Source organism: Ambystoma mexicanum, chromosome 10 (assembly GCF_040938575.1).
Source record: "Ambystoma mexicanum isolate Mex_15411 chromosome 10, UKY_AmexF1_1, whole genome shotgun sequence".
NCBI lineage: Eukaryota > Metazoa > Chordata > Amphibia > Caudata > Ambystomatidae > Ambystoma > Ambystoma mexicanum.
In genome coordinates this window covers 1,441,650,704-1,441,673,260 of record NC_090932.1, presented here as the reverse complement: position 1 = coordinate 1,441,673,260, position 22,557 = coordinate 1,441,650,704, and the positions used below count along the sequence as shown (strand labels likewise).

Here is a 22,557-nt window from a genome sequence, read left to right as displayed (position 1 = left end):
CCACAATACGCGCTAACCAAGAGAGCTCTTGCATGTCCCATCTTTTAAGCTCCTCTATTAGAGATTTCAGCAGTCCTGGGATATTCACCCCGTAAAACCTCCCGTATGACGATGTTATGTTTATTCCCAAGTACTTAATGGATCCTCGTTCCCATTTCAGCGGGAACCGCCTCCCCCATTCTAACGTCTGTCCTGGGTCTTCAGTGACGTTAAGTGCCTTGGATTTGGGGTAGTTAATGTGGAAGCCTGAGACTTTGGCGAATCTATCTAGTAGATTTATTGCCTCGGGGCGCGACGAGCTGTATCCTTCAGAAACAGCAAGACATTGGCTGCGTAGAGAGCTATTTTCTGGATACCGCTATTGCCTGCCTCCACCCCCTGGATTCCTTGTTCGTTTAGCGCCATCTGTGCAAAAGGCTCCATAGCCATGGCAAAGATCAACGGGGACAACGGACATCCCGGTCTCATTACTTTTCGGATCGGGATGCTATCAGTAAGTTGGCTGTTGATCATCAGACGCGTGGAAGGGTTCCCATAGTTTGCCAGGACCATGCGGGTAAAGATCAGCCCACACCCAAATTTCTTGAAGGTCAATTGCAGAAAGCCCCAGTCTAGGCTGTCAAAGGCCCTAGATGCATCCAGCGCCAGCACTGAAAACTGTTGCCCCATCCTCCTTCCCCATTCAATGGCGTTCATGGCTCTGCGGATGTTGTCATATGTGTGGCGCCCCCTCACGAAGCCCGCCTGATCCTGATGGATGAATTTTGGGAGTATGCTCGACAGTCTTCGGTCAAGTATCGTGGAGTAAATTTTTGAGTACCCATTCAATAAGGAGATAGGGAGGTAACTTGCACAATCCAACGGGTCTCTATCAGGCTTTAAGAGGAGAACCGTGGTGGCTGGGCCCATATTTCCCAAGGTCTTCCCTGTGTCTCTACTATGGTTGAAGAGTTTTGTTAAGGAGCCCACCAGGATGGCTCTAAACGTCTTGTTGTACTCTTTGCCTCAGTATTCTCAACAAGCAGGTCCCATGTACCGCTCGCTTCTTCATGATGCTGCTACGCCACTAAGGTCTGCTGTTTTAGGCTCCTTGTTGCGACCTCTTGGACGGGGCCGCACAGGCTTCCATTGCTCCCTCTCCAGACCTTCACATTCTCCCCTGTTGCCAGCCGGGGCGCATGCACTGTTCCTAGTTCCGTCTCCAACATCCTCCTTCATGATATCATCCATATCTTCCTCCTTGAAGATTGTATAGCATTGCCCCTTCCACTCGAACCAAAGCCCATTTCGAAACTCCCATCGGTAACGCACCTTCCTTGTTCTCAGCCAGTCCGTAACTACCCTCAGGCGTTTCCGCTTCATGAGTGTGGCCTGGGCCAGGTCTTGATATAGCTGGATTGGCGCAGCGCGAAAGCATATCGGTTCTCTTTTACGGGCAGCCCGCATAATATCTTACTTCAGCTGAAACCGGTGTATCCAGGTCAGCACATCTGGGGTCAGGTTCCTGTTGAGCTGGTACGTTGTGTAAACTATGTGCGTGCGGTCCAAGACAATATCCGGTCCGTCCTAAGGACCCAGCACTTGCTGGTACAAATCTACAACATATTGTTGCAGGTCGGTGTCCGTCACGAACTGCGGGATCCCCCGGATTTGCATATTATTCCGCCTGGACCTATTTTCGGCATCCTCCTGTTTGTTCTGGACTCGGCCCATTTGTTGTTCTAATTCCAATATCCTCCTGGCCATATCGTCCTGTTCCTATCTTTGTTCAGCTACTGTTGTTTCCAAGTCATCGACTCTCCTCTCCACCGCCAGGACGCCCTTGTTGAGGTCCGCAATGGACTTAGCTAGATCAGAGGCACTGTCTTTGATATCTTTTTTATCTCCTGTAACATTTCCAGCAAATCTGATTTCCGTATAGGTGTATTTTCTGTCTCTCATGAGTCCTCCGCAGGTGGAGAGTGAATCTGCACAGTTGCCTGTTGCGTTTGAGAGTTTCTGCCGTTTGCATCAGAGCCTTGATATCATCAGATGCTGTGCCTTTCTACTTGGCCGCCTTTTGCTGGCTTGTCCGCACCTATCAGTAAGCCCGGAAGATCCTAAAGCTGTCCTGCCCCAGGACTGCTGTGTCCACAGTTGTTATGCCAGATTGTTGTCACTCTCAACGGGTGGCACCCCCTGTTGTCAGCTCACTGTGCGGTTCTTCCTTGCCGTTGTTGCCTCAAACCCCTCTGTCTCAGGGGCCCCAGTCCCTTTCCAGGTTATGCTTGGTACACTGCCTTGCGGCTCCCCAGGCTGTCACTGCGCACTGAGGATGGTTTTAACTATGCCAGCTCCCTTGGGACCCTCTGTGTGCACTGCTTGACTTTTGCTTGATGTCTGCCCAGCTAAATGTTTCTAGGGTTCAGGATATATGCCAGTTGGTATGTTACCATGCTTCCTATTGTTTCCAGTCTTTTAGGGCCTTGTGTGTGATGAGCCATGCCCTCTACTTTGATGCCATGTAGAGCTATAGCCCTGATCAGCATGTTGCAACATCTTGCAGTCTCCCCTAAGCCGGCCTGCATCCAGACGGAACCGCTATTTCTCCTCCCGCCAGCGCGTGGCCACACCGTTCCTCTCTGAGGGCGCGAGATAAGGAGCCCGCTGCAGGCGTTGAGCGCTTTCCTCCGCCCAACAAGTCTCACATGCTTCCTGACAGGCGCTTTCGCCCTGCGCCAGCGTTCCCTCCCGCTTCTCCTTACGTCTGCCTGGAAATATGCAGGGTTCCCGGCTGCCCGCTTGTGTGGCCGGATCCTCCGCCTAACTGCCTGCTTGCGTGCGTGTGGGGGAAGGGCCTCTCCACGCGGTCCTCGCTTCTGAGCCGCTTATTCCTTGGTGGGGGTCAGCTGTCGGCCATGCATTTCGCCCCGTAACTGGCTCAGGAGAGCTCCGCGGCGCTTCAAACTTGCACCATCAATTCCTGGGGCATTCCGACGCTTGTCACTTCTCCATTCAGGCTGTTTGGTGGATTTACAAGGGGGATATGGGCCCTGAGGCGGGGAAGAGGCTCAGAGCCTACCGAGGAGACATCTGCAAGCGTCCTCGGTTGGCCACGCCCCAACTTATTTTTTTTAAATGTTATTTCTTTATTTCTTTTATTTTTCATTTATAGCGCGCTCAATACCGGCCAGTGGTTTCTAAGCACGGGATCAGGATTCAACCTGTGTTGCGCTGCGTTGTCTTGTTTCCAAAACAAACGCGTTGCCCCCAAGATTTTCTTACTCATTCCGAATGAGCCAGTCGTCGTGATAAGGGTACAAGTGGATGTCCTTACGGTGTAGAAGTGCTGCCACCGGGCCCAAGCACTTCGTGAACATCTTTTGAGCGGACTTCCAGCGGAAGGGCAGAGCCCTGAACTGGTAGTGTCGTCCCTGGACCACAAAACGCAGGAACTTCTGATATTTCCACTGAATGGAAATGTGAAAGTAAGCATCCTCCAGATCCAGAGTCGTTAGAAAGTCCCCTTCCTCCAGCTGGTCGAGCATGTGCTGCAACGTGACCATCGTGAACTTCTGGGACTTCAAGTACTTGTTGAGGTGTCTTAAGTCTAGGATTGGCCACCATTTTTCGGACCATTTTATCTCTGCTGCAGGGTCCCCAGAGAGCATGCCGTCTCCGTATTAGCCTTGATCACTTGGAGAGTCTTATTCACAGCCTTTCCAAAAAAATTGTCCTCATCATAATGCATATCCACAACCTTGGACTGCACGTCTGCCCTGAAGTTCGTGGCCTTCAGCCAATCCTGGTGTCGAAGGGCTACACCATTGCCCATCTGGCTGAACCCAGAGTCCGCTATGTCCAGCGCCACTGTAATGGCATGGTCTGAGGCCACCTCACCCTCCTGCAACAGGGCCAGGGTGTTGGCTTTCTTGTCACCCGGCAGGAAATCCAATATTGGCCTGAGCTTATATGAAAGCTCCCTATCGTAGTGAGACAGGATAGCAAAGGCATTGGCGGTCTTGACTATGGAAGTTGCAGTGTAAATGATGTGCTTGCCCATCACATTCAGTTTCTTGCCCTCTTGGTCCGGGCACCATGGAAGAGGACGATGGATTGGATGAGCGCTTCTTGGTGGCAGCCGACACCACCAAGCCTGGAGAAGGCTGTGACTTCAAGCACCTGGGGGATGAGTTCAGTACTCTGTACTTCTTCTCCAGCCTGTCCCTCTTGGAGGGTGTGGTACTTGGCGTCTTCATAAGAGCCAAACCTCCTTTCCAGACATCGTCCTTCAACTGAACCGATATGACTGCCTTCCTCGAGGACTCAACGCTGAAAGAGAAACCCCTCTTTCTTCTCCTCTGGCACTAGACGCCCTAGAAAACATGGTGTGGAATGAGCCAATCCCATCTGGCGGCGAAACTCTAGCGGGCTCATCAGTACCCAGAGGCTTCCCATCCACAGGGACATAATCCTCATACTCGTCCGTATGAGCAGCCATGGTATCTGTGTCAGTACCAGTGCTAGTACGTGGCGGCTCCTCCTCCGTATGGGGTGGCATCTGCTGACGTTTTGGGTCCAGAAGGGCTAGACTGATGCTTCGCCCTGGTAGGGATTGGCCTAGGAGGACTCCTGGTCGGGAGCCTTGGAGGACTGCAGGCCGGACCAGGCACGGGAGCAGCAGACAGTCTCGGTTGTCACCGACTTCAAGGTGTATAGGCTGGTGAGGATGTCCAACGACATATCCTTGGGCATCAGCTGGGGTGCAAAAGGTGCAGCTGAAAATGAATCTTTGACTAAAACCCCTTGGAGGGGCAAATGGCTGAAATGGCTCCTGGCGTGGAGACCCCTCCTGGGACATGGGCCCCTAGCCACCTTCATGATCTGAGTAGAAATCCTCAGGCAAATACTCATCCTACAAACTACTGCAGATGTGAGGAGATATAATCAGAGACCAAAAAAAGAGCTGGAGACACCCTCACGGGTTTCGGCAGAAAGTCTGACGGGGCAGAAAGTTCCTCACCCTATCAGAGTCCTGATGAGGTTGTGGTCGGTATAGCAGCCGAAGGCCGTGGAGGCAGGGACACCCTTGGAGTAGCCATAGTCGTGAATGTCGAAACTACAGTCTCCAACAAAACATTTAGTCAACGAAGTAATGGTTGATGCCGGTGACCGGGTCATCAATGACGTGGTGGCAGCTGTGGTTGACTAGGTGGAGGTCTCGGCAGACGTAATAGTCGTGGACGAGGCTGTGATACTGGTAGATGAAGGGATTGTCGACTGGGGACATGGGAAGCTTACCGCAGATGGTGTCAGAGATGGAGAGCAGGCCCTTCCTGAACCAGATCCCCCCCCAGCAGCAGCAACCTTCGTAGGATCAAATGCATGGTGTTGTGCCTCCTTTTGGATCCCCTTGGAAGGGGCATCCTCAGAGGACTTCAACCTCTTTCTCAGAGGGAGTACACTCATGGGACCTACCAGTCCTTGACGAGACAAGACTTGGCCCGGGGGCCACATCAGAGGCCTTCGCCTCCTTGAGCCAAGCCGCCAACCTGCAAAAGTGGTCCCTTCTTGGTCTTCGTTAGGAAACCACAGCAGATCTCGCATCTGTCTTCATTGTGGTGTGGGTGTAGACAATATAGGCAGTTGGGGTGCCGATCCTCAACAAACCTTCTTCAGGCCACAGGATGCACAGGTCCTGAAGAGACCTCTCTTGCCCAGGTCAGACATCGTTGAAGTGAGATGTAGGCCTGAGCCTGCCCGCCGAATTCACAGAAAGAAGATCCTAACGGTGGAGCTTGATCTTCACCGACAACGGCTCCCCATCGCCAGTAGTCAACGCGGGACGGTTGATGAAGAAAAATGTTGAAGAGATCTATCAAAACTCTCTAAAAAAGTCACATTTCTCGAGGAGAAAAACAAGAGGACTCCCAACACTGAAACATGCAGTAAAAATCTGAAGATAGCGACCAGGGAATGAAGCTTAGGAGGACGAGTTTGGCTAGGGGCAGTATGATCCACAGGAAAGTGATTGGTTATAGAGGAGACTAGCAGTTTTCAGTTGAAAGCAAAACAGCTTTCTCTTTACTGAGGATTCCCAGACGGACGACAGGGAATATTCATGAGCATGTGAATCCATGCCAGACCCCATGCTGGAGAATTGAATATTCATTTAGGTGTAAAACGAGGGAAAACCCATCAGCAAGATATAGTATAGAATATAGTGTGGAATTAAAAAGGAACTTGAAAGGATAACGTTTTTATTCAGGTGACTAGCAAATAACCACATAGCAAAGTTTAAAATGGTAACAAAGTTGTGATGTCTGTGGTAAAAACATTTGAATCGAGTTAATTGCCTGGATTACAGATGTTAGCAAATATACTAGGCTCTAGGCTACCAGGCACTGTCTTTCTCCTAAGGCTGTTGCAACTCAAGTTTTACTGATCAATAGTTCAATGCAGCACAAATAATAAGATGAATTCGATAAAAATTGAAATTATGTGTGAAAGTAATATACCATCTCAAACATGGTAGGAACATTATTTAACTTTCTTAAAACAGACTGGACTATGTTGACTTGAAGCATACCTCCACTTAATTGACAGACCATAGTAGTTTGACTCTTTAGTCCATCTCTTAAGGATTGGTAGGGGACGGCATCCTAGTTGTCAATTCACAGAAAATAATTTAAACCAATATATTTACCTAGCTTGATGTGGACCTTGTCAGTAGGTATGATCGCTGCTGGATACTGGTTGGTTGTAGGAGGTGGAGTCAGACCTGTGTTGGCGGGAGATGCATCTCGAGGGTAACATGCTGCCTCAATAAGGTTTAATTGACCATTTCTCTTTACTTTATGGCCAAGACCATAGACAAGTACTCTGGCCCAAGGAGCCTTATAAAGGGAGGAACTGGAAAACAAAACATACATTATGACAATGTATCAAACACATTGTTTCTTGTACACAACACCTCCTCAAATTAATTCAGATTATCAGTAATCTGCGTTACAAAGAGCAAAACAAAATTGGAATGTGCAGGTGGTCTGAAACTCATAAAATACAATATCTCTTCATGCTCTCTTGTACTTAGACCCCTTCCCTTGCAAAGCTTAAAATTGGAGGTAAAAGCACAACAACCTAGGTACACAACTTTAATTGTCTAAGGGCACAGCGCAATCCAGAACAAACGTTCAAACATAAGCTTGGTGCAGTTACACCAAAAGTTATTTTCACACCTCAGTGTAATGTCGGAAAATATAGCTGGCCTAGTAAAAGCAACAAACTAGCACCCATTGCTGAGCAAATGATGGAGAAAGGCTTTCGATTATAGGAAAGGCACATGTGGAATAGTGGCATCACATTCACAACATGAAGGATGAATCAACCTAGAAAACACCACTGGGTGTTTTTATTGGCATGTGGGAGTCCAAATTCAATCCATGTTTTTCAACTTTGAAAAGTGTTTTCATTAAATAATACTCATAGATACATAAGGAATTGTCTACTTGGCTCCTCTAAAGACTGTTTTTTTCTTCAAATTAGACTTTATTGAAATTTTTTCAAGAGCAGTACAACCAAACTGCTTCCTTTGAGGCCTTGGAAAAAATAAGATGAATGTTACAAAGGCTCTAACACATGTTATGGAGTATGAATCAGTCTTCTGGCTTCCGTCAACAAAACTCAACCATTGAACCTTGAACATGAACCCCGCTCCCATCCCTCTCCCCAACCCCCCCACACCCCCAACTATGGCTCTTTCCACCTCTGGTATGTTTGGCATGTCATACCGTGGCAGTGTTCGCTTGCATCGGAGTCCTGTGAGGTTCTGGGCCCTTACGAGCAGTCCCTTTATCCTTTGAAATCATTTGCATTCCCCCCTAGACCGTGGTGTTTTTGCTATGGTGGCCCCGGCACTTTCAGTCTAACTCTCCGGCGATGTATCGACTCAGGTTACCTCAGGTGACATATTTATTAACAAACTCAGCCCATTCCAGTTCCAGGGATCCTGCAACCCTGTGGAGCCACGCTGTTCTTCATTCCACCGCATACATACTTTTAGCCACACTGATCCATTCCTTTTTGCTTGGGGTGTACACATTTTTCATTCAGGTCCACAGACAGGTCCTGGCTGCCAGTAGTAGTGCCCGTCGCCATCAGGGAGAGCCTAGAACACTCCCCCTCCACCTCTTCCAGTCCGAACAGGACCAATAAAGGAGCCTTCACTATAGGGATGCCAACAAGTTCCTTGATCATCCCAGAATTTCCTACCAGAACACCTGGACTCTAGGGTGCCACACAGGTGCCAGTAATCTGCCCTTGTCCCACATGCAAGACAACGTAAGGGGCTGACATTCTGGTACATCCTGGAGAATCTAACCGGGTTGTACTGCCATCTGTGTAAGAGCATGATTGCATGATGTTTATATTGGCAGGATATTGAGATCCTGGAGCCCCCCCTGCAGAGTTTATCCCAGAGAAGTTGGTTCAACCCCCCTTACCCCATGTCTCTCTCCCATCATACCCTTAGTTTGACCATGAACCCCTTGCTCGCTTCCACTAGGGCTCTGTACATGGCCGAGATATGCCCCTACCCCTCAATCCGGATGTCTAGGAGCCTCTCAAAAGGGGTGAGGTCCCCCTGGATCTGTTGTCTCTAGCCCTCCCTTGTCAGTACCCCCTTATGTTTGAGATAGAGAAGGACCGCGAGTCTGCCAATGCTCAAAGCCTCTTAGAGTTCTTGAATGGTAATGAATCTCCCCTCCCTCCAGAGCTGTCAGATCCTCTCTAGTCCCGCTTCGAACAAGGATTGAAATCTCTCAGGATTCTCTATGGTGTCTCTCACTCCCAGTACCCAGATATGTCGCAACACAGATGGCCATGCCATGAACCCACCCACTTCTGTACCCTTTTTCCAAACATGCCAGATTGTTCCCAGAATCAGGTGTTCCCGAATCCTATGTGGTATGTTATTTTCCGGGACCCATAGCCATTCCCCGACAGTCGTAGAGTGCCTGTATATATTATCTAAGGCGATCCATTGGAGATTTCGTTGTGCTGTTAGGGGAGGTATCAGGACACTAAGTTGAGCAGACTTATAGTAAAGTTTAAGGTCTGGTAGGACCATCCCTCCTTTCTCTTTAGGATGGTTGAGGGTCCCTGTGGGGATCCTAGCTTTTTTCACCTGCCATATGAATTTCAGCATAGTGCCCCTAACATCCCCAAAGAACCAGTCCGGGGTCTGCATTGTTAGCATCTGGAACAGGTAAAGAATCTTTGGGAGGAGAACCCTTTTGAGGGCGTTAAGATGTCCTAGCCAGGAGACTGTGAGCTTGCTCCATTTCTCCAGGTCTTTCTTTGTTTGCCCATCAATGAGGTGAAATTAGCCTAAAAAAGCTATCCAAGGTCCCTAGCTACATTAATCACCAGATACCTCAAGGGCCCCAGACTGACTAGCACTGGCAGAGGTGCGAATATGGCTATCTTTTCTAAGGTAAGGAGGACTGACTTGGACGGATTAATCTTGAATCCGGTTATGGTGCCATATGGTTCGATCAGCTGGATCACCATAGGTATTGAGGTCAGGGGGTTCACCACATGTAATAACATTTCATCAGCATATAATGCTAACTTATACTAATGCCCCCCCCCCACATAGAGTCCCTCAACTGTGGGTTCCCCTCTGATCCTCTGTGCAAGCGGTTCTAGGGAAAGCACAAAGAGGTTCGGTGAAAGGGGACAACACTGTCTGGTTCCTCTCCCCAGGGTAAACCAACGCGAGTACCCACCGTTAACTGTGACAAATGCCCTTGGTGATGAATACACTGCCATAATCCTCCATAGGAGCCTGTTCCCCATGCCAGATTTGACCACAACCGCTTTCAAGAAATCCCACTCTACCCAGTCAAATGCCTTTTTGCCATCCACTGAGAGAAAGGCGGGGTCCCCCGCTGCCCCAACTGTCTCATGTAGTAACTTGCCGCCCCCTGCCCCTGCCGAACCCTAGCATATATTTTGGCATTGATATTAAGAAGGGAGGTGGGCCGATAGGACCCCACAGGACTTGGGTTCTCTCACCTCCTTGGGTATTACCGTAATGAGAGCTTTCTTGAACGAGTCAGGGGCTACCCCCGAAACAAGTATATCGTTGAAGAGTTCCATCATGAAGGGGAGGAGAACTTCAAGGAATCATTTGTAAAAACCTAATCGAGAACCCATCTTCACCCGGTGCCTTACCCTGGGGCATTCGCGCCACTGCCCGCCTGACCTCCTCTCTCCCATTATGAGGCCTCCAGTTCCCTGAACTCCGCTCTGGATAGTGTGGGCAGTGGATGTCTGCCAGGTATGTATCAATTCTCCCTTCCTCCTGCATGGAATCTGACTTATAGAGAGTCTCGTAAAAGGAGGCAAAAGTCTCCAGTACCTCTTCTGGCGTAGACACTGGCACCTCATCTTTCCCGATGACTTCAGAAACCCACATCTGGGCTCGTTGGCCCCGTAGCCTTTCCGCCAGCAGTTTGTCTGCCTTGTCCCCCTTCTCATAGAATTTTAGCTTGAGGAATTGCAAATTCCAAATAATTTTCCCTTCCTCAAGTAGTCTTAGCTCTTCCCTCTTACCCCTTGCATCTGCGAGGTATCCTTCCTTTGCCCTCGACTGCGGACTGTGCCTGATTCTCCAGTCTGAGAATCTTTTCCTGCAATCCCCGTTCAATAATGGTCCGCTCCCTCTTTTTGCGCACCCCCTCTCTAATCAATAATCCACGCCAGGTTGCCTACCCCGCTTCCCATACAATTCTCTTTGCTACCTCCCCCCATATTGTTTATTGTAAAGAACTACCTGATCTCTGTTTGCAACGTCTCCTGGAACACTGGGTCTTCAATCAAGTATTCATTTCACCGCCATCTCGAGCCCTTACGATTCATTCCTAACGAACCCAGGGCCATCATCACCAGCTCATGATCAGTCCAAGAAATCAGGTGAATCTGTGACCCCTGGGAGACGTCCCATAGATCTCTTGAAATGTATAGGTAATCTATCCTTGTGAATGTTCCATGGGGGGAGGGGGACACATGTAGTCCCTCTCCTGTGGGTGGAAGTAACGCCATATGCCTCTCAGACCATACAGTTGTAAGGTCTCCCCAATCTCCCCAGGGCCTGGCCTTGGGAGCCCCTGTCCCCTTTCATGTGTAATCTGCATGTCAAATGCCACATCGGCCCAGGTGTTAAAGTCACCTCCCAGAAACAGGTGTCCTGAGCTTTCAGACAGTATCTTGGGGAGTGTACCCTTCATGAATCTCAGTTGTCCCTGGTTGGGTGCATAGATCGTGGCAAACGTAAAGTTCACCTTCCAAATTCTTCCCGATACCAGAATGGCCTGCCCATCCACATCTGACCACACCTTTGAGACCACCATTCTGAGTGTCCTACATACCAGGATCCCCATTCCTGCTCTCCTGTAGGGGCCAGAGCCCCAGATTTTGTGTCCCCACCGCCCCATTCGGGATTCTCCTCTTCACCCTTCATGAATTTCATCTCCTGCAAGAAGAGGTCGTCAAGCCCTGACCTACGGAATTCCCTCGCCACCAATGATCTCTTCGTAGGGGAATTAAGGCCCTTTGCGTTCAGGGTACCTACCCCCAGGATGCCCATTTGCTGACCATTAGTAGGCGCTGTCACCATGTTATCCCACTAACAATGACCCTCTACTCCACTTGCTAGGCGGCTGTATTGTGCACACATTGTCATGAACCAAACCACATTTCAACATAAGAGCCTACAGTGCATCCTTCTGTGCACTGTCTGTTTGCCCGAGGAGCTCCTTATTGCCCACTGTCCCCAGGGTGCAGGCACACGCCTCAATGTCAGTGGCCCACACCTCCATGTGTACTGATGCATTGCTAATACCTGGGTCCAGGGGCCCAAGGCCAGCGTTGTCCACTGCCTCTCTCCAGGGGGCAGGAGCCACGCGTAGATCCTGTGTGGCCACTTCCCATTCTGCCCTTAACTGTGGTGGGGCCTCAGCGAGAAAGGCCCTGGGCCTCTGTGGTGGCCGGAGAGGGGGTGCTCTATTCAGTCATTCTGTGGGGTGGAGGTGCTGCTGGTCGCAACTCACAGGGCAACGGGTGGGCACGGGGCAGTCCTCCAGTGCGTCAGGAGCACGCTCCCCCTTTTTGTTAATCTGGGCTCCTGCAGTGTGTCCCTCCGTGCACAGTATGTCTCGCCATGGAGCAAGGGGGTCCTTATTGCCCACTATCTCCAGTGGGCGGGCACACGACTCCCTGTGTGCTGGAGCACCGTTAATATCTGGGGCCTGGGGCCTCAGGCCTGTTGCTCCTCTCCAGTGGGTGGTGCCACACATGGATCCCACAGGGCCCCCCTCAAGTCTGCGCCTAGTTGTAATGGGGACTCTGGGAGAGAGGCTCCGGGCCTCTGTGGTAGCCAGGAAGGGAGCGATCTCTCGTGTCATGCTATGAGGGGGCGCGGGGAGCTGTTAGGCAGACTCACCTGCAGTACCCTTTGGGAACACTACAGGCAATTAGGACTACAAGTGTAAGCACAATTGCACCTTTGGTACAAGCCTGTACTACACAGTAAAGTGGCAGAGATGGCTGAGCAGCCTGACTTATCTCAAGAGTTTAAGTGAGCAGTAGAACCAGTTACACAAAGGACCATCAAATACAGTGATTCAAGTAAACACTTACTCAAGGTTTCTTGGTTAAAGAATATACATTTATTTACTCAGTCAGTTATTAAACATTACACTAGCACAAGCAGCTCAATATCACACACTAATAGACCACAAAAATCCAACCGGTAAGTAACTGAACAAGTTTAGCTCAAAAATGAAGTAGGAGCAAAATGGCACTTCACATACTTAATAAAGGAGGGAAAAGAAAAGGTTATAAGAATAGACAGCCCAAATACATTCATAGGCAGGGCAAAGGGTTTCAGTTAAATACAACCAGCAATTCTTTTCAATAGACCTGGGCCAAAGTCTTGTATAGGATAGCACAGTGCTGGTAGATAACGGTTAAGTCTTTGCCACAGATTTTTAAAGGATTTGGCTAGGCGAAAACTTTGACGAATGTTTAGGGAAGGAAAAGCTTCGTAGTTGAGGAAAGTTTCACGCACTTTCTTGATGGCCGAAGAGATTTCTGGACCTTGTTTGCACAGTACCTTGTCAATGAAGAAAGCTTTAGCTGAGGCAGTTGTTCCTGGCAGTTCGAGCAGCTCTCGCTGTTCCTGAACTTCAGTCGTGGGGACAAGAAGGACGACGTCGGGAGGTTCCTGCACTGCCCAGGGATGAGGCCAAAGCTGTAGCAAGATGTCGGTTTAAGGTGTGAGTGCCTTAAAGTCCACAAGCTGGTTTCCTTCCCTCTGGCTATCCGGTTTTCAACAGCACGCTGATGCAAATTCGACCAGAATAGGATGGTGTCCAGGTTGCTTGCGAGTTGGTTGTTCCCCCCAAACTCAAGGGAAGAAGTTAACCTTGAAGGGCTTTTCTGTCGTCCGAGTTTCAGGCAATTCGGACCTGCAGCAGGGCTTCACCGGTCGTCCAGGAGTTGCAGCAGTCCTTTTCCTTCCTCTCCTCTTCGGTTCTTTCGTTCCAGTGGTCGACTCTGCTTTCCAAGTCCCAGAGACCTGCTTTTAAACAGTTTTCCCCCATCCATTCCAGCCTGGCTGTCACTCACACAGCAGGGTGGCTGTCCTTGCCGGACAGCCAACTGGACAATCACGCCACAGTGCATTCAGGTCTCCTAGGAGACTAAGCACAGGGAGTTTCGGGCACCTTCCTCTCATCCTGTCCACCCCAGACACCCTGGCGCCAGAGGAGGGCTTCAGCACTAAAGCCCGCCAAAGGGCGCCGAACAAAGGGACCAAACCTGGTTTGGCGCGCAGAGACAAACACAAGAAGGACCTTTCCTAAAAGAAATGGCGAAAAAAAATGACGGGAGTCTGTTTTCACAGATAGGTCGGGAAAAATCACGGTAGTTGATCTAAACCACTGCCACCAATAGGAAAGGGTAACATTTTACTGTTACATGAGTGTTTTGACTCAGGGGAAGCTAGGCAACCCCTCCAGCACTCTAAAGTAAGATAGGGTGTGCTGGGTCAGTAAATATAAAAATACTAGTAAAGCCAATTTAACTTTATATTCTCTGGGAGACAGTAGTCAGTCCCAGAGAAGGTATTTAAACCTTGGGAGTCTGAAAGACACCCCTGTGTCACTGCACTGAAGGTGCTGTGAGACACACAGAAAAAGATGATGCCAATGGAGTTCTTTTAAAAACTCCATAACCAAAGAACACAAAAGTAAAACACACACATGGAAGAGTGGGGAAATAAAGCCTCACACTCTTCCCAGGTAAAAAATGTAATCCTAGAAATCCAGCAGAGTTGCTGGGGATCTCGAAAAGGTAAGGGAAATTAGCACATTTGGAGAATTCTCCCTAACAGGGGCACTGGCCGCAGCTCGCAGGACAGGTGTCCAGTCCATCTGGGTGCCTAGGTGGGGGCCTCCCACCTGCTGCTCGTGGTGTCCTGGGCGGGGGGCTCTCTCCTCTGTGCCACAGAGAGTCCCTCACATCGCTCCTCTGCAGCACTCTTACTTTCACTTTCCCGCTGTCAGCGCGACCAGCCCATATTACTCTTCTACGGCACAGCTCTTGCCCGTTATTGAAGCTCGGGGGGCTGAGGGGTCTCCCACTGCTTGCCCTCAGCATTGCATGCCTCGGGCTCTAGAAGTAGAGGCTCAGGTCACTTTAAGGAGCTCAATCTTGAAAGACCTTTTTAATGCCCTGAGCTCTGTTCCCAAATGTGTCTTACTTCACACCATGTATTTTTTATAATAATCATTGAGTATGAAAGATATGACAGATAATCATCAAAGTGAGCCAACACAAACAATATGCGCGAACCATATTTTCTCTGGACCAGTTTGTTAAATCACTGAAGTGTATCACTGCAATTGCCTTTTCTGTACACAGGCTCACCCACTAAGACAAATTCACCAACTACAATTAGTCGGAAAGAAAGCTACCCAACAAACTCAGTCTTACACAAAGTAAACAAGTAACCCTGAGGTTATTGGGCCTTTCATTGACTCTTCGTAGAACAAAGAATCTAAGAGTCCTATGTATAACACACAAAGCCCATTTGAACAAGAGAGACCAGTATACTGCCAAGGAATACATCACAACCAAATAGTCTAAATCTGCTATTGCCTTAACTGTTGTAGTAGTCAAATAATCTGCTTCCACTTGGCAATATGACTGGGAAATGGCTGGGTCTATTACATTGTAGCGAATCACGTGTCCATTGCCTACATTAGATTTAACTGCCAGGCACTCCAATCTGATTTGTTACAGGATTTAGCTATGAAGATGAACTTTGTTAAAATACCCAAATTATCAAATAGTGTTTTCATAATTATGTTGAAGAATTGTTGATCATGCTTTTACTACGTAATTATAAATGATGAAGACTTTAGCAACATCCATGTATTTCAAATGGCAAAATAAATGTATTTCGTGTTGTACTTCTGGGTGATTTATTACTATAGTCAAATAAATCTATCTTTGTCTGACTGATATCTTTAATAGGGAATGTCGCAGGGAAGCCATAGCTGCATCCTTGACTGAGCAGTGATCCCCACTGGCCAGAGAATACCTGGATGCCCAAGCAGTGAGAAATGCAATATGATAAACAGGAAGAGATGCAAACAACTTCTGGCATCGGGGGCCTCAATACCTTCAACTCTCTCTTCCTAAATTCCTCCAGAAAAGGACTGCAAGACTTGTCCTTGGCCTCAAGCCCAGGGATCGTATCTCTCCAGGACTGAAATCTCTGCATTGGCTCCCAGTGGCTGCGAGGATTAAGTTCAAAACCCTCTGCATTGTCCACAAGGCCTTCTGGGGTCGGGAGCCTCAATACCTTCAAGTCGCTCTTCCTAAATATCTTCCTTCCCGAGCTCTTCGCTCATCTGCCTCCAACTCCCTCAGGGTCAGTCCCTTCTGCAAGCAACAAGTTGGTGGTAGATCTCTTTCTTCGGCTGTGGCCTCGCTCTGGAATAGCCTCACCCCCTCCCTGAAACTCGAGGAGAATCATCTCTGGTTCCGAAGCACCTCAAAACCTTTCTCTTTGCTTCTGCTTTTTCTCCTCCTCTCCCCTGCTGACTTCCTGGCTGAAACTGAAATTGCACTGGTTACCTGGACACCCTCTGTTCTTGGGCCCAGGTACCCCCCAGCCAGTTGCACACCTACTCTGCCCTCCTGGCAACCCCTGCACTTGGGGACTGTTTTCTGTATCCCTACAGTCCCGCTACCAGCACTTGATACATGATGTCTGCACTTACCCTTGCACTTGACACCAGCTGGCCGTAATTTTACCTTGTTATTTATTCTATTATCCATGTTCTGCACTGTCCCCTCTCCCTTCCCCCTTCCCATGCATTTGAGCGATCTGAATGGCACCTGGCCTATTAGGATTGTCGTCTGTCTTCCCTTTGTTCCCCCTCCCTTGCCTCGTCGCGCCTTGAAACACTTGTGTATAGGCGTGTTATAAATGCCATATCATATCATAACAAGTGAAGCTTGTCTTCAGTTAAGTTTACATCCAGGTTATGAAAGGTGTAACCAGGTTAAATGAAATAATGGCAAGTAAATATATGCATAAGCTCACTTTCAGGTTGAAGTGGGAACCTGAAATTGCCTTTGTAATGAGGCTCACAGGGAGTGTTTCTAAAGCCTCTAAAGCAGGTAGTTAGCTCATACAAGTATAAGACCAAATGGATTTTGAGAAAAAAGGGGAGCAGTTATCTAACAGTACCAAGAGGCCACTTAATTTATTTTGCACGACAATCTGAGTGAATTATGGTGCATTCATAACGTGAAATACAGTCTGAAAGATTATAATGTTATAAAGCGCTCGCTTAAGAAAACCAGTTTAGAGATGCATAATGCCTACATAAAGTGACTAATTTATCCATGATCAGATTTATCTGAATTAAATAGGTACTGGATTTCAGATATGGAAAACAAGTTTTCCATATCACTGTTGTAGTTTATTAAATGATAGGTGAAAACTCCTATTTTTCCCTAAACTAAGGGTGTTCCCTAACAAACAAAAGTGAACTAAGGTGCTCGTCAGTCGTCACTGAGAGTCCCAAATCAAGTTCCACCCATGCAAGGTGAAGTGAGAGGCTAATTGGAGAAAGCAGTTTGCCAGGAGGCTCCCGTACTCCAAGTTCTGTGTACCGAAAGACTTGCTATACCTGACATTGATTGATATGCCTGGGAGCTCGATGCTCAGCAAATTAAACCTGAAGGAGGACAGTAAAACCACCTAAAAAGTTTCACGGAAGAACTATAAGGTAGGAAGCGGTTCTTTATTGTGTATCATACATGTGTGCACCAGCTCCTTAGCACAGTTGCTCTCAAATGACCAAAAGATATTCCAAACTCCAGGACTACATCAGCATAGAATGTTGTGTGTAGAGCATGAAATTCTACACCACCCTGTATTGTACTGTTTGTCGACTCTTCGATTCTGTTTGACGATATTTTGAGCCTTGTGCTTTCCTGCTTTTCAGTTTTGATACTGATATTTACTTGTGGTACCTGGGCCTAAGCTTTGGTTTGAATAATTATGCCTCCCAAACTACACTCTCACAATCTTCTGACGAAAGAAGAGAAACCGCAGCCTGGAATCTGCGGATTCTCACCCCTCTCCTGTATGTGTGCAACAGAAAAAAAAGACCAGGGTTATTTTACATCAAAACCTTCATCTGTATGAAAGGAAATTATGGAGAAACATGATCGTGTTCAAGCCAAAATGATGTGGTTTTAGTTACTAACCCCCCCTGTGCACAGTGAACTGGCAACTAATTACCTTGATGTTTTAGGAATCACAACATTAAATAATAGTGTACCAAATTTCTTGGTGGACAATAACTCCTAACTCCTTATTTAAGGCTGCAAAATCTGAGTATTCTTCCACCTTCAGCGCTGGTTCCTACAGGCTGTAGCTTTGCAGGTTTGGTAACATAATTAGATCTAACTTATCTGCCACTCCCGATTTGGCATGTATTGCAGCTGAATCTATACCATCGGATTGTGACAGTACTTCATTTGAAAGCTCTTTTACTGCCCAAGAGGAAACGATAAACTCATCTGATAAATTGGAGGCTACTGCAGTAACCCTGGATGCGGTTTTTGGACTTTGTTCGTCTATTATGAAGGAACACAGAGATCTTAATGCTGTGGTGGCTAAAATAGTAGACATCATAATGCTTAACAGTAGAGGTTTGTACAATTCTAATCTATCTAGTAGTAGAAGTGAATCTCAATCTGAAGCCTCTCTGAGTGATCTCTCTACAGCAATTACAGAGAATGCATTGGGTGAATTGCAAGTCTCCACTTTGGTTGAGGATCATGATATTAATACATCATATAAAGATAATGCACAGCCTATGTTAGATGTTAATACGATATCAGTGCTAGCGGTGTATTTCTCTTTTGGGAAAAGAAAGCGTCTCCGGCGGGAACTTAGTAAGAAACAATGCCATAATAAGCAAACTAATAATTGTAGTGGTAGCATTTTGAAACCTCACAAAAAGAACTGCGGCTCTCTGGCGGAATCGCAATTGAAGGATTTTATGTGCGTCAGTGTGGGTAACAGGTATGAACTGACAACTGCACCTACACAAATTATTGAAAAGGGCCTACCTGTAGATAAGTATTGTGGTGTTTTGGATATGTGGTTAAAAGATAAACAAAGTAGACCCGATATTTTTATACCCAGGCCTGAGGCAAATTTAGGAAACAATCCCACTGATGAGCAGGTTCCTATTTGGCAAGTTAGTGTTGTAAATCCAGCGAAAAATAAAGAGGTTGAGTCGTTTGCCTTTATAGCTAAGGGTGATTATCACAGTGAAATGGAACGACTTGCCAAATAGAGGAGGAGGTCTAGGAATACAGTAATATTACTGCTACTAACACGGCAAAAACAAAGCACAAAATGTTGACAAAGATGAATTAGCTTGAATCCAAATTGGAGGCCTTACTTCTCCTTTACACGAATTTGGCTACTGAAGAAAAGGATTTCAAGAATATATTTGTGAAAGTTGTGGATATTGTACCAGCAAATTGTCAAAGGGAAGAGATGACGGAGCGAGAAGCTTTGGCCTTGAATGAGGCTGTAGTAGTCCCCAGCTACCGCATCACATGCCGGACCAAGGTAGAAATGCTAAATCCCAGGGTGTGCCACAGGAGGAGCCTTGTGTATTCAAGCTGACTCCAATGACCACTGAGATGGCAGTTGAATATTCAGGACAGAGTCAGCATTGTGGCATCTACAGAGGAACATGCTGTCGAAGCCCTGTGCACAGAATTATCCATGTTTAACTTATTGCCATCAGAAACTAGGAGGAAAAGGCAGGAGAGATCCAGAGTGGCTCGACTTGCCCCTGTGTTCCAAGACGCAGGAAAACTACCCTAAGGAAATCCCCATTAAATCAAGAACCCACACAAGTGTCACCTTGTTCAAGGCCCTATTATACCCTCACTAACAAGTTGAGTGATGGTTGTTTTAGCCAGGTTTTATTGCATGGGCCGCTGGATAACTGGTTGGAGCCTCGAAACATAGCTAATACAGTAGCCACCAGGGTTAATGTAGATAAAAACACATATCTTGTGAACTTGGCCGGCCTAGGAGGCAAATGGGCCCCCTGAGTTCTGATGTGGTGAGCACTAATCTTGTTAAACAATGAGGAAGAGTGTTATTGCTGGTGGACGTGGAAGAGGGGAGCAGCAAAATGGTATGGGAGACATGCTAATGCTTGAGCTGGAAGTGGGGCAATGAATAACTCAATAGTATGAAGTGGAAAAACCAGTACAATTGCTGGAGAAGGAACATGGTCCCACCGTAGCTTTGACACATGACCACTAGCACTCGTTTGTGGATTGTATCCAAAATCCTAAAAAGGGTATGTCTTCGTCTCATTTAGACCCATCCTGATATACGGATGCCAAAGTTATCAAGATTCTAGAGAACAATCCAAATTCATTGAGCCCATTTCTCAACTGCTCCTGGATCTACTGCATTTCATTCCTTACCTGTGTAACATCACCTCTAAGGAAATTGATGGTCTGGAATTACCCAAAAGCTACATTGCCACAAACTGGGTCGTGGCTTCTTTTGTTTCACCCACAGGGGTGAAACACATATGTAAACATTGTAAGGAACTCATGGTGCCAACAGTAAAGAGACACTTGATCACAGTTCAAGGGTGTTTTTATTAAACTGTATATGCGGGTTGGAAAAACAGCAAATCTAAGCCTAAATCTAAGATGGGAGCAAGCTACGACCATCAAATAATAATAAGTCAGAAATAAAAGGGCCTATACCAAGACAAACCTAAGGTTCACAGGTAAAGAAGAAGTGTTTACAAATAATAAGTCAGGATGCGGTAGTCAGGTCTCCCCTCCCCACGTTTTGAGCATGGGATAAGGTAGGACTCTGTAGCACAGCACACGCTTGAGCTTTCTCAGCACAAGCTAAAAGTTCCGCTCTCAACCTATCAGGGCCTTCGGTGGTTAAGACTCTTTTCTACAAAAAAACTCTTGCTTCAGAGGCCCTGATGTCTTCAAAAATAATAAACAAAAGTTCCTTTCTGCTTGCACATTGGGTGATGTAATTTCACCCCCGGATACCTCTATTCCGGGCTCAGATCCACAAGAAGTTCTTAGCAATATCAGGCTTCTCGCTTCCGAGGGTCTGATGGGCTCCAAAAGATTAAACAAAAGGTTAACAAAAAGTTCAAAGTTCTTCTCTGCTTGTGTTTGGGTGATAACTCTTCACCCCTGGGTCCCCCTCTTCCAGGGTCAGACCCTTTTCGATTGTTAGCCTCCGTCTGCTGGGTTCACTATGGCATTTCAACACAATCTCATATGTGATATCTATTTCACAACTCTTAATGTCTTTTAAACAGTTCACTGTGGACATCCCTCTGCCGGGTTCACTCCTGTCAACACACTGTTAATCAGGACTTTTGGCCTCGCCCCTTTCTTTATCTGTATCTGTATCCCTCCATCGGGTTCATTCTTGCCAACTTGACGATGCAGCATTCGCTTCCTCTAGCTTAACAATCATATGTCAGTCAAAGGCTTTCGACTGTACAGAGGATTTTACCAGAACCCTGTAGGACCACTTTGACCCGATTCTCGCTTTTCTCCCAAGGCCTTCTGGTAACGGTAGTTTCAACAACAGGGTAATCCCCCAGGGTTTCCTAAGTGAGCACCCACATAGTGCTTGACTATTCTATAGCTGGCTTTCCCCTTTGCGTATCAACGGTTCTTTGTACTTTGTTTAATCAGCTCCTTGCTACTTATGTTCAACACAGTTAGGTTTCTTATCGGCTATCCCCTCGACTCACCAGCTGTGATGAACCGCTTGGCTTTTCTAGTCTCTAAAGTCAAGGCCAGTACCACAGTGACGAGCATCTCCCCTCGGATTAGTTATCAGCAGAGGAGGGCCTTGTGTACCATTGACAACTGGTGCAACACACAATGGCTTCCTTCACAGGCCTGGCTCAGAAACGGCAAGGTCGCTTCTCTACTTATCACTGTCTCGGTTCGTGACGTCTTTCTCCTCCTCTTGAAATGCCGTGCTGAGTTAGCTCTCTCGTCGTGCGGTCTGCCTTGCTCGTATTGTGCTCTTGTGCTCTACCTTTTATCCCTGTGGAGAAGGTAAAGGGCAGTCAGGTGTGTGCGATTCTGGTCAATTGCTTGACTTTGCCTAATCCTGGCGTAGGGACATGTCAGGTTTGGTGTTTGTCCGTCGTCTTTCATGATGTGTGAAAGTCTTTGTGTCAAGAAAGAGGGCAAGGGTTAGAGTTTTCGAGTATCCCACAGGGTAAGATGGGGAAAAGGTGTAAGAAGGGGAATACCGCATCTCACCCATTGCCGTCCCACTTCCACTCCCTGATACCCCCCCCCCCCATCCAGGTTATCCTCTCTGACTGATCCACACCCAGGAACTGGATCCAATAGTGAGGGCCGTGTCCTGGCCACCTGGATGACAGACCCCCGGGGACTAGTAAGCGAGACACCTTCAGGTTTCTCACAACATGCAAGTCTTTTTCCGCTTTGGGTTTTGAATTTGATGTTTTCCAGGGCTTTGTGTCCTGTGGAGAAGGGTGTTGAAACGTGCTCAAGGATACCGATACATCATACCACGGTTATTACTAACAAGGAGTCTGGCCATGGGTCGGAGGAAGAGCGCGTAGCCGGGTTTTGGTTGAAGAAGCATAGATCATCTCAATTACACAAACACATTAATTTAAAAAAAATTCCTTCTGTGTAATTTCATGGAACACACATGGGCATCGTTCCTTCTTGTGCAATGTGTTAGGCAGAAACCTGTGCAGTTCCCTTAGGGACCACTGCAAAAGATTTAGGACTACAGGTGGTTGGCAGTAAACCCAATTGGTAGCAGTCTGTACCACCCAGATTTACCTGGTAGCTGAGCAGTCAGACTTCTCTCAAGATGAGTTAGGCAGTATATAGAGTATACACAAT

The 22,557-nt window shown here is 47.5% G+C and overlaps 1 protein-coding gene across 8 annotated transcripts in view; it reads right to left on the bottom strand.

Annotated features, from left to right (window-relative positions):
- The window catches only part of HECTD4 (HECT domain E3 ubiquitin protein ligase 4), a 4,298,785-nt gene that overhangs the window by 1,012,756 nt on the left and 3,263,472 nt on the right, over positions 1 to 22,557 (bottom strand). For all 8 annotated transcript variants that reach the window (XM_069619495.1, XM_069619492.1, XM_069619493.1 and 5 more), the window contains exon 59: positions 6,686 to 6,891. In XM_069619495.1, the coding sequence (XP_069475596.1) occupies positions 6,686 to 6,891 (206 nt within the window). The remainder of the gene's footprint in view (positions 1 to 6,685; positions 6,892 to 22,557) is intronic.